This window comes from Balaenoptera ricei, chromosome 14 (assembly GCF_028023285.1).
Source record: "Balaenoptera ricei isolate mBalRic1 chromosome 14, mBalRic1.hap2, whole genome shotgun sequence".
In the NCBI taxonomy this organism is placed as follows: Eukaryota; Metazoa; Chordata; class Mammalia; order Artiodactyla; family Balaenopteridae; genus Balaenoptera; species Balaenoptera ricei.
This window is the reverse complement of record NC_082652.1, coordinates 7,994,263-8,006,505: the sequence shown is the minus strand read 5'-3', so window position 1 is coordinate 8,006,505 and position 12,243 is coordinate 7,994,263. Positions and strand designations below refer to the sequence as shown.

Here is a 12,243-nt window from a genome sequence, read left to right as displayed (position 1 = left end):
TTTCACCTCCCGAGTCGCGGCGGCAGGGGGCGAGCTCGACCAGCTCCCCGCTCCCCGCTCTCGCTCCCGCCGCTTTCTGGGCACGTGACCGCCGTCCAGCCTTCTCGCTTTACGGCCCCGTTGCCTGCAGCGGCAGCGATTACCATGGAGACGGGGCTTGGGTGGCGACCGTAACTAGGGAGCCCTTGGAGGAGACAGCGGCGGCAGCTGGAGGCCGGGAGGTGGACGAGGGGTTCACGCGGCGGGAAGACCCCGGTCTTTGAGGACCAGGGTGGGCGCGCTCTGTGAGTCAGGGGCGGGGGCCCCGGCAAGGAGGGGCCTGGTGCCTCTTGGGGGGCGCTCACCCCACCTGGGCTCAGCCTGGGGCAGCTCCAGGGAGACCTGAGCTGGAGGAAGGGGCCGCGCCTGGGCTTTGTGCCCCCACGGACGCACACACCTGCTCCCCGCACGCCCCATGAAGAATTTGGCAAAGTTTGGCAGTCGGAAGAGGCTCTGTCCTAAGGGCCCTAGACTTTAAGTCTTAGCAATAATTTTTCAGATGGCGGAACTGAACATTGAGAGGTCTGCTTCTTACTCGCTGTATGATCTTGAATAAGTCACTTCACCTCTCAGAGCTTCAGACTCTTAAGTTTGCTGTAAGGAATAAACGAGAGAATATGTTAGGCTTTTTAACATTCTAGACTGCTACCATTTCTCAAGCACTCTGTGCTGCAACTCGAGCATTTTACATACGTCATTTCATCTAATCTTCACAACACCCCCAGAATTTAGGGTTATCATTTTAACTTTGCCTGTGAGCAGATTTAGACTCCGAGGGGTAAAGTGACTTGCCCAAGGTCACAGAGCAACTGAGTGGTGGAACTGGGATTCAGTGCCAGGAGAGACTGACTGGAAAGCCAATACTTAACCGCTAAGGTACCTGCTTCTTCCCTTATTCGTATTATTAGAATTGTTGCTAATACCTGGGCTATCATTTTGCTGCCTGTGGGAATATGAATATATATAAACTGAGTTAGAGGGCTCTAAAATTATTCTCAGAAAGATGAGGCCCGGGATCAATATTTTTAAAGATTTGAGACAGGCTTTCCTAGGAGTATGGCATTCTTTTTATTCCCATGGAAGGGAGCAGAGCTGGTATTGCACATTTCATTGATAGGTTTGTGGACCAGGAAATCAAAATGGAAAACAGAGGGCCCTGCTGATTATTATGCTCAAAATTTCTCTAGAGACATCTCCAAAGAGAAGAATGTCAGATGCAGAGGAAAACCCACTGGAAGAGACAGAAGAATATGGAGAAATAGAAATGGAAGAAGGAGAAGATGAAGACGAAGAAGAAAAATATCCAAATGATGAAGGGCTAGAAAATATGCAACAGGAATTAAAAGAAGATAACACATTAGCATGGAGAGGGTCTCAGGAGGAGGGGGAAGAGGAGGGGGAGGAAGGGGAGGAGGAAGAGGAAGAAGGGGAAGGGGAGAAGAGAGTGGGGGAGCAAGAGGAGGAAGAGGAAAGGGAGGGAGAGGAAGAGGGGGAAGAATTTGGGAAGGAGGAGGAGGCTGTCAGAGAAGAAGTGGAGGAGGAGGTTGCAGGAGCACAGGAAGAAACCACAGTGAAGCCCCAAGAAATCACCAAGTCCATGATCAGTTTGGAGAGACTTACACCAACTGATTCCCAATCAGTCTTGTCAGGAACACTCCCAGTAAGTAGGAATTTTCATTCATTCAATCATTCGTGTGTTCATTCATTCATTCCTAATCATTAATTGAATGCTTGTTACCCACTTACCTGCCAGGCTCTGCAGATATAAAACCAAGTAAGACACAGTCCATTCTTTTAAGGAGCTCTAGGGTATGTAGGGAGGCAAACATTATAAAACTAAGTGCAGTGATTGAGAGGTACCTAGGAGATATGTATCTATATAAAGGCCGACTTGACCCAGCTTGGAGGATGATCAGGGAAAGCTTCCTGGAGGAGGTGTGTACCAGAGCTGACTTAAAGGACAGGGGTTAGCTGGAGTGTGCTTGTCTAAACAGCCTGTAGAAATCACCTCTGGTCCAAGGAGAAGTGACTCTCTGTGGCTCTGTGGTGGTTTTGGAGGCCACCAGTGCCACTTAGAAGAATAATTTTGCTGTTGTGGGTCTGCTAGTAGGCAAAGGATAAACCTGACACACCCACGATTCATGTTATTTGAGTACAGAATGTCCCAGGCTCTTTTTAAAAAGTGCTTCATAATTCCGACGTGAGGCTAACACTAAGACTGGCTGATTAGGAAGAGAAAGGAAACTAAATGAGGGCACGTAGCAGCGTGTACCGTATTTGAAATCACAATCTCCTTTTTATTTCTTTTTTAAGAAAACCTATAGTGGTAGAGAGTCAAAGCATTCATTACAATCAGAGCTTTTGGAAACACTCGAACTTTCAAGAAGCATGGTCTCACAATTAGAGTTTCTTGATTTGGATCTAACCACTTCTGCGGAACAACAGCTTAGTTCCCCTGAAAAGCAGCCTTCAGGCGACCTTGCAGAGAGAACCGACCAGAGGCCCCAAGATGAATTGGGACAAGAAAGGAGAGACTTGGAACCAGAAAGGGGAGACTTGGAGCCAGAAAAGAGAGAAGGGAGAAAAGAAAAAAGAGTATTATATGTAAATGAGAAGAAAGAAAAAGAATTCCAGCCCAAAGCAAGGATCCCTAAGGTGTCACTGGTCTCCACTGCCACCGAGGACATTTTGTTCCAAAAGGATGACAGTGCCAACGTGTATCCCTTGGTAAGTGCAACATGCTTTTAAATTTCCCCCAGTGTTTTGAGAGTATTGTGAAATAGGGGAATTTTATGCATATGGAAAAAAATACCACCAGAAAGCTCCTTTTTAAGCTAATCACAGACCTGTGTCGTTTTAAAGTTCAGTTTGGAGCTGTGGCTGGACATGTGTGACAGCATGTGGACACGAACGCTGCATCTGGGTTCAGCAGCGTTGCTCTGCAGGCAGGAAATTCCGCACGTGGTTTGTCCATTGTATAGGACGTTGTTTTCTTGGGGGAGACTCCAAATCGACCTCTCCCCTCTCCCCTCTCTCTTCTCGCTCCATCTCTCTCTCTCCCTCCCTTTCCCTCTCTCTCTCCCACATCATAATACTCCTCCTCCATACCACCAGTTCCTTCCCTTTCCCTCCTCTCCTCGCCTCTTCTGCTGTAACTGGCTTGATCCCTTTACCAGCTCCTAAAACCACCACAGGTTCCTAAAGCTATCCATCCCAAGATAGATCAGTAAGTCAAAGGTCTGGAAAAAGTGAAAGCCACCGGGAAAAGCACCAGGCGGTCCCAAGGAGTCTGCCTTTGCTGCCGCTGACAGTGTTCCAGGGAGGCGCCATCTGCGAGGGTAAAAATATTATCATTTGCCAAGAGAAGGAAGAGGAGGGTTTTTTTTTTTTTTCCTTCTCCTTCTTTCTTCCTCCATCTGCTACTTTCTGAAAATTGTTTCCTAGGATTCATCTTTTTTTCTCCCCCCACTGTAGATTCATGCCTTTGGAAGATTCGTAAGTGATGGACTGTGTGTACTTAATGCAGTTCCTAACACAGAATGAGCACTTGACAAGTGTTAACAACTAGGTGATGGTGGTGACGGTTGTGCTGGTGGTGGTGACTGACGGAAGGGTGCCGAGGGGGAAGTGCAGAGAACTGACAGCCTCCTTTCTGTAGATTTGGCCGACTTTGAGCAATGGAGTTGAAGGTTCAAGCTTGCAATTGCTCAGTCTGAAAGAAAGAATAATTGAGTTTATTTATTTATTTGGCCGCACTGAGCGGCATGTTGGATCTTAGTTCCCCAATCAGAAATTGAACCCTCGCCCCCTGCAGTGGAAGCTCGGAGTCCTAATCACTGGACCGCCAGGGAAGTCCCAAGAATAATTGAGTTTTAGAGCCCATGAAGACATTTGTCTTGTTTAGCCAACTAACCAGAAATCAGGTAACGTCCCTAATAAGAGCAAGTGATCTTTTTATCCAGGCCCCAGCTACCTGGACTTGACAAAAGCCACTGCACAGGTCTGGGCCCCCTGTTAGCCTTGGGCTCACTGCAGAACCAAACTTTCCTAGGCCTACTCTCTTTGCAGGTTTGCTTAGCTCTTTGGGTGCGCCGTCTTTCTTTTTCCTTTCCTTTCGCCTTTATTGTTTCTTCTTTTTGTTAAAATGAATAAGCGCTCTTTATAAAAAAAAATATACAAAGGCAAAGATTCCTCTTCTCGGACACACTCCCATCCCAATCCCGTTTTCCTGAGGTGACTACTTTTGCAGTTTGGTATAACTGTATCTCTCCAGACCTTTTTTGGTACATATATAAACATGTATCTGCGTGCGCACACACACACGATTTGTGTTTTTAGATGTTTGTTTGTTTGTTTGTTTTTTATCCAGTGAGATATTCTGCATTTCTGCATAAATGTTTTTGCACTTAATATGTCTTAGAGGATTTTTTATATCAGTGCATGTATATCCACTTCCTCATTTTAAATTCGGCTGTTTCCTTATTGATGGCCATTTATGCTGTTTCTGATTTCTTGCTCTCACCAAAGGTGCTTCAGTGCGTGTGTGCCTCTCCATCTCTGTGCTCACAACATATCCTCCTTTTCCTATGGGCTCCCCCGGCTTATCCCAAAGGCCTGTAATAACTAGCAGTGCTCATGGTAAATAGACCTAACCGTGAATACCATCTCCGGCCAAGTAACAAGGTATCATGTGTTTATGAGAAGGAATCATATAACTATCAAATACAGTGAAATCTGATTTTGACAATAAAGTTTTGTTTTCCAGATGACCATGTTTTAGAAGAAGATTGATGTGAGAGGTGGCTGTCTCCATCATCATTCGCCATGAGTGTTAAAACTAGTGCAAAATGCGATGAGTGTTGGTACTGTGTGATTTCGGTTAATGTGAGGCTCAAGCAAGGAAGTTCTGTTACTACTGAGTGAGGTCAGCCCAGTTTTGACCTTGAAAGAGTTGTTTTACCTGGAGACAGGAGTCTAGTTAAGAGTGTTTTCTTTTTGTAACTAATTTGTTAAATCTCAAAATAAATTTCCAGGACGACTATCAGGCCTTTTAGAATTAGCAGGTTTCCAAAAGAACCATCTCACTTGAAGAAATTGGCTCTTAAGAACCAGCCAGATATGAAATAGTTCCGTTCCTAGAAGTTGCAGCTTGAGGCAATTATGATTCCGTAATTCTACCACTCACGCCCACGCAATAAAAGACCTAAATGTAAATATAAGTTACAGCGAATGAGCAGATAGAATCAGGAGAGAATGGGGAATGAAGCATGTAGGAGAGAAATCGGCCATGTCGCCCACTCTGTCTTGGGAGAAATATACGGTACATCAATTTAACCTTAAGTATCATTCAAAGATCAGAAAGGAAACTCACCAGATTTCATTTCTTTATTTATTTTTCTTTCGGCTGTGAGGCATGCAGGATCTTAGTTCCCCAACCAGGGATGGAACCCGCACCCCCTGCAGTGGCAGCTCGGAGTCTTAACCACTGGACCGCCAGGGAAATCCCATCACCAGATTTCATTTCTATGCTCCAATATAACCCACTGATTTTTGGTAACTAATCACTTAGCCATCACTTTAAACACTCTACCACATCAGCCTTGGTTAATTTTTTAAATAGACTTTATTATTTGGGGGCAGTTTTAGGTTTATAGAAAAATTGAATGAAAAGCACAGAGAATTCCCACATAATCCCTTGTGCCTCCTTCCCCCCTCGTCTCCTCTATTATTACCATCTTGCATTAGTGCAGTACATTTGTCGCAATTGATGAGCCAATACGGATGAATTAGAATTACCTTAAGTCCATAGTTTACCTTAGGGTTCACTCTGTGTTGTACATTCTCTGGGCTTTGACAAATGCATAATGACATGTATCTACCATTGTTGTTTGATACAGAGTAGTTTCACTGCCCTAAAAATGTCCTGTGCCCTACCTGTTCATCTCTCCCTCCCCCTCATCCCCCCAACCCAAGCCCCTGACAACCATTGATTTTTATTGTCTCCATAGTTTTGCCTTTTCCACAGAGTCATGTGGTTGGAATCATACAGTTTGTAGCCTTTTCAGGCTGGCTTCTTTCACTTAGCAACATGCATTTAAGGTTCCTCCACATCTTTTCATGGCTTGCAAGCTCATTTCTTTTTATTGCTGAATAATATTCCGTTGTATGAACGTACCACAGTTTATCCGTAATTTTTGTAAGAGACGTTGAATACAAAAATATACATAAACAAACTACTATTGAATTGGAAGCAGTAGTCAGATTTATAATACCTATTATTTTTCATTTCATGAAATATTTATTTTGGACTTGTTCCTGGCAGTGTGGAATTTTTAATCCTCCTAAGGGAGTTTTGTCTCTTTTATACTTTATCCTTCCAGGGAAAATCGTGTATAAGGAACAGATACCCAGGCTGAATAATTGCCTTTCTTATGAAGTTACTTAGTGACTTTATTATAACTTGTCCATTCTACGTACTCTCATTCAGTAAATTGAATTTCACAACGTGAAGTGCTCACTGTGTGTCTGGTACTGATCTGGGTCTAGGTCCTGGGGAGAAGATGAATAGGAAGTTGTTTCTATTTACTGTTGAAGACTTTCTTTTTTTAAAGGAAACGTCTTTATTGAAATATAACATAAACAGAAAGAGCACACGCAAGTGTAGAACTCATTGAATTCTTACACAGTAAACACTCCTGTGTAAGCACCATGTAGCTTTTCTTTTCTTTTTAAATCGAGGTAGAATTCACATCCATAAAATCCACCCTCTTAACTTTTTCTTAAAAGATTGTGGTAAAAGGCACATAACATAAAATTTACCACCTTAACCATTTTTAGCTGTAAAAGCTCAGTGGTATTGAATACATTCACATGGTTGTGCAGCCACTATCATCACCCATCCCCATAACTCTCTTCATCTTGTGAAACACACACTGTACCCACAAACACTGGCTCCCCATCCCCACCCTGGTCCCTGGCTACTGCCCTTCTACTTTCTGTCTCTATGAGTTTGACTACTCTAGGGACCTCATATAAGTGGAACCATTCAGTTCATATTTCTCTTTTTGTGACTGATGTATTTTGCTTATATAATGTCCTCAAGGTTCATCCATGTCGGAACATGTGTCAGAATCTCCATCCCTTTGGAGGCTGCATAATACTCACCTTTTGTTTATCCATTCATCTGTCGATGGACACTGGCTTGTTTTCCACCTTTTGGCTACTGTGAAATATGCTGCTATGAACACGGGTGTACACATATCTCTTTGAGACCCTGTTTCCTGTTCTTTTGGGTAGATACCCAGAAGTGTACTTGCTGGAGTATATGGTAATTGTATTTTCAGTTTTTGAGGAACCTCCATACTGTTTTCCACAGCAGCTGCACCATTTCACACTCCCACCAGTAACGCACAAGGGTCCCAGTTTCTCCACATCCTTGTAAAGTTTACCCTTTAAAATTAAAAAAAGTTTATAAAATTTATTTTTGTTGAAATACAGTTGATTTACAATGTTGTGTTAGTTTCAGGTGTACAGCAAAGTGATTCATATGTATGTGTGAGTATATATATATATTTTTTTTTTTCTTTTTCAGATTCTTTTCCCTTATAGGTTATTAAAAGATATTGAGTATAGTTCCCTGTGCTATACAGTAGGTCCTTGTTGGTTATCTATTTTATATATAGTAGTGGGTATCTGTTAATCCCAAACTCCTAATTTATCCCTCCCACCCCCCTTCCCCACTTTCGTAACCGTAAGTTTGTTTTCTGTCTGAAAATTTACCCTTTTAAAGTGTACAGTTGATTGGGGTTTTTTTGTTTTTTAATTAATTAATTAATTTTATTTTATTTTTGGCTGTGTTGGATCTTCGTTTCTGTGCGAGGGCTTTCTCTAGTTGCGGCGAGCGGGGCCACTCTTCATAGCGGTGCGCGGGCCTCTCACTATCGCGGCCTCTCTCGTTGCGGAGCACAGGCTCCAGACGCGCAGGCTCAGTAATTGTGGCTCACGGGCCTAGCTGCTCTGCGGCATGTGGGATCCTTCCGGACCAGGGCTCGAACCCGTGTCCTCTGCATTAGCAGGCAGACTCTCAACCACTGCGCCACCAGGGAAGCCCCAGTTGATTGGTTTTTAGCCTGTTCCCTAGGTTATGCAACCATTGCCAGTTTCTAATTTCAGAACATTTCCGTCCCTCCAAAAAGAAACCCATACGCAGTAAGCAGTCGCTCCCCAGTCCCCTCCCCTCACCCCCTGGCAACCACTGATCTGCTTCCTGTCTCTATGGATCTGCCTATTCTGGACATTTTATGTAGATGGGGTCACACAGTATGTGGTCCTTTGCATCTGGCTCCTTTCACGTAGCATCACGTTTTCAGGGGTCGTCCGCGGTGTCGCGTGCTCTTGAGGACTTCTCAAGGTGATGTGTCTTCATTGGCTGATGATGTGACTCCTTCTCCTCCAGGACTCAGGCCGGGAGTACCCGGCGTCACAGCTCTGGGTTCGTGCATCGTAGCGTCTTCCCGCTTTTACCTTTGTCTTCCAGACCATGACCTGGTCGTTCGGATGGAACAGTTCCCTTCCTGTTTACTACATTCAAGACGAAAACCAGAGAGTTCTTCTGTATGCCAGTGCTCACACTGCGGTCATCTACAATGTCTTCAAGAATAACCAGCACCATCTTCAGGTTTGCAGGTTTTCTTACTTCAAGTGAAAGAGGTTGTCTTTAACCTGAATATAGCACTTTGGTTGTTATTGTTGTTGCTTTTTAATTAATTAATTGATTTATTTTTGGCTGTGTTGGGTCTTTGTTGCTGTGTGCAGGCTTTCTCTAGTTGCGGCGAGCAGGGGCTACTTTTTGTTGTGGTGCGCAGGCTTCTCGTTGCGGTGGCTTCTCTTGTTGCGGAGCACGGGCTCTAGGTGCACGGGCTTCAGTAGTTGTGGCATGCGGGCTCAGTAGTTGTGGCTCGCAGGCTCTAGAGCGCAGGCTCAGCAGTTGTGGCGCATGGGCTTAGTTGCTCCGTGGCATGTGGGATCTTCCCGGACCAGGGCTCGAACCAGTGTCCCCTGCATTGGCAGGCGGATTCTTAACCACTGTGCCACCAGGGAAGTCCAGCACTCTGTTTTTTATTTCAGGGGTCAACTTCATTCCATCTCATTCACGTTTTCCTTCCTCTCTTCTGAACCATAGCAAATTCTGTTTTTAGGAACACATTTTATTGTTCGTTTTCTCTCTGATTCTAATCAGAATCAATTGACAAATAGCAGTTGACTTTAATTTTATAGTAACTAGAATCTAAAGCATCTGTATTTTTTACATTTCTGTAAAAATGTGGTCAGGAGAGACCATGTTGTCTCCACAGGACTATGGTGAGATGCAAAGGGCAGGGATTCGGACCTAATAAACACTCAGACTCCTTTCCAGGGCTCAGAGGGCTTTGATCCTCCTACTCATGCTGAGAAGTGAGTGTTAATATTCCCATTTCACAGGAGAGGAAACTGAGGTTCAGAGGGATTTAGCTGACTTGCCCAAGGCTGTGCTAGCAGATGTTGAAGCCAGGTCTTACATCCAGGTCTCCTGACTTGAAAGTATTAAGTAGGTCAGTCTTTCCTCCTGTCTCCTCCCTCCAGCACTTGGCTTTATTTACACCCTGCTCCGTGCCTCCCCGAATGCCCCACATGCCTGCCTTCCCCTCACCGCTCTGCCTCCTCTGTTCCGGATTTTTTTGACCTCTTTCGTTTTCATCATTTACCTGTCCAAATGTCACGTTTTCCTGGTGTCCGACTTTCTACTAGTTAACCCGGTAAACAGTTCCCTGTTACCCTTTTCAGTTGACATATAAGGACCTTCCTTAGTCAATGCCTAGATCAGAAACTTCACAAAGTATTTTCCAAGAGCTCAGCCAGTACTCAGCATCGTGCCAGGGAATCCAAGACACGTGGGTGTAACTTAAGGAATTTGCTTTCTAGAAGTCCTGAAATACACACACAGTCAGCAAGCAGCCCTTCTCAGAGCTGAGTTGAACGTGTAGCGCTGAGCACAGAGGTGGCAGCAGGGGGAGAAAGCACAGTGTGGTGGGCAGGCTCAGAGTCGGGGGCGGGCGGGGCCGAGGGGCTGAGAAGCAGTGAGCAGCCAGGCGGGCGTCCAGCCTCCGCAGGGTTGGATGGCTGGGGGTGGCCTCGGCCATTCGTTCGTTCATTCATACATCCCACATGTATTTATCATAACCACTGTGTTTCAGGTGATGGGTCTGTAGTCATGACCAAAATAGATCTAGTCCCCCCTCACGGAGAGACAGTCGTTAAACAAGTGAACACTTAAGCATATACCTAAAGATTTTAACAGTTGCTCGAAAGGAAATGTGAAAATGCTCTAAGAGGGAAGAATCAGGGTGAGAGGAGACTTCCTCTGGATTGAGTGGGCAGGGAATAAAAAAGTGCTGTTTGGGCTTCCCTGCTGGCACAGTGGTTGAGAATCTGCCTGCCAATGCGGGGGACACGGGTTCGAGCCCTGGTCTGGGACGATCCCACATGCCGCGGAGCAACTAGGCCCGTGAGCCACAACTACTGAGCCTGCGTGTCTGGAGCTTGTGCTCTGCAATGAGAGAGGCCGCGACAGTGAGAGGCCCGCGCACCGCGATGAGTGGCCCCCACTCGCCACAACTAGGGAAAGCCTTTGCACAGAAACGAAGACCCAACACAGCCAAAAATAAATAAATAAATAACTTAATTAATTAAAAAAAAAAAAAAGGGCTGTTTGTGCTAAGACCTGAAGGCTGAGCATGAACCAACCCAGGGCCATTTTGCAGGGAAGAGCATCCCAGACAGACAGAGAGAGCTCTGAGTTTTCAGGCCTCGTGTGTGAGGCCCAGAGAGGAGGCCAGAGTGAGCGAGGGGTGACATGGAAGGAGGGAAACAGGGGCTGTTTCCCGGCTGCCATCTTGTTTGTGTTTCCAGAAGATTCCTCTGTTGTGTGGGGAAGACTGTAGGAGGATACGAGTGAAAGCAGAGAGGCCTGTGCGGAGGCTTTGGTTCCAGAACTGCTCAGTGGCCTGAGTGAGCAGTTCTGGGGGAGATGAGGCTGGTAGGGAGGTTCAGGGGGGCTGGAGGTGGGGGGACCTGGACATTTATTCTCCACGTGGGTTCAGAGTCGGGTATACGCCTCGACCCCTAGGAAGCCACTGTTCTTGCAGGGAGCGCAGCTTACCCTGCGAGTGTTTTGAGGGGAAGTTTGAAAACCTCTGGCTGTGGAGAAACACCAGGGAAGGCGGGTGGGAGTAGGATTTTCAGCCAGCGGCATCTGGAAAGGGAGCTCAGGTGTGCCTCCGGGACTCTGCCTTTCCTGCTGGTGCCAGGGCTGGGCACTCCCCCCAACCCCTGTCTCAGAGCGACTTCTCTCCACGTCTGCAGGGCCACCCCAACGTCATCTCCTGCCTCTGCATCAGCGAAGACAGGCGCTGGGTCGCCACGGCTGACAAAGGGCCCGACTGCCTGATAATCATATGGGACTGCTTCTCGGGGTAGGCACGTCGCAGCCGCTTCCCCCCGCGTTTTTGTGCAGCGTCTGCCACCATGACCCGCAAAAAAAGGAGTCATGCCGGTCCGGGGGTACAGAAGCCGGTGCTGGGAGGCAGGGCGAGGGGCGAGGTTCTCAGGGGAGGTTGTCTTATTGCCTCAAGGCCTGTTGGGATGACATTACTTTGGTGAATTTCCCATGGGTGATTCTTGGCTCTTTAAGTCCAGAAACTTGGTTTGTCGGTGGCCCCCAGGCGGACTGGGTTGAGGGAGGCCAACTCACGCTCACCCAGCTGGGAGACCCAGAGAAATCATGTGACTTCCACCATCTGCCAAAAAAAAAAAAAAGACTAATTGTACTTACTGTCTTCATTTCCCTGGGCTGCTGTAAGAAATTACCCCAATCTGGGTGGCTTAAAATCACAGAAATTTATTTTCTCACTGTTCATGAGGCCAAATGTCTGAAACCGGGGAGTCTGCAGGGAGCTCCTGGGGCCCTGAGAGAGAATCTGTCCCATGCTGCCTTCCTGCTTCGAGTGGTTGCGGGCATCCTTGGTGGTCCTTGACCTGTAGACACGTCGCTCCAGCCTCTGCTTCCATCTTCATGTGGCGTCTCCCGCTCTGCGTCTCTCTGTAAGGACTCCAGTCATTGGGTTTAGGGTCCACCCTAACCAGTATGACCTCATCTTAACTAATTAC

The 12,243-nt window shown here is 46.4% G+C and overlaps 1 protein-coding gene across 12 annotated transcripts in view; it reads left to right on the top strand.

Moving 5' to 3' along the window:
- Window positions 1-193: 193 nt before the first annotated feature.
- The window catches only part of CFAP251 (cilia and flagella associated protein 251), a 68,635-nt gene continuing 56,585 nt past the window's right edge, over window positions 194-12,243 (top strand). For 11 of the 12 annotated variants that reach the window (XR_009497245.1, XM_059894260.1, XM_059894265.1 and 8 more), the window contains exons 1-5: window positions 194-284; window positions 1,227-1,699; window positions 2,353-2,766; window positions 8,576-8,716; window positions 11,440-11,549. Coding sequence is in view for 11 of the 12 variants with exons in the window: in XM_059894260.1 (XP_059750243.1) it covers window positions 1,247-1,699; window positions 2,353-2,766; window positions 8,576-8,716; window positions 11,440-11,549 (1,118 nt within the window). In the remaining variant the exon portion in view is untranslated. Of the gene's footprint in view, window positions 916-1,226; window positions 1,700-2,352; window positions 2,767-8,575; window positions 8,717-11,439; window positions 11,550-12,243 lie in introns of all 12 variants that reach the window. The other variant, XM_059894261.1, reaches the window with a different exon arrangement.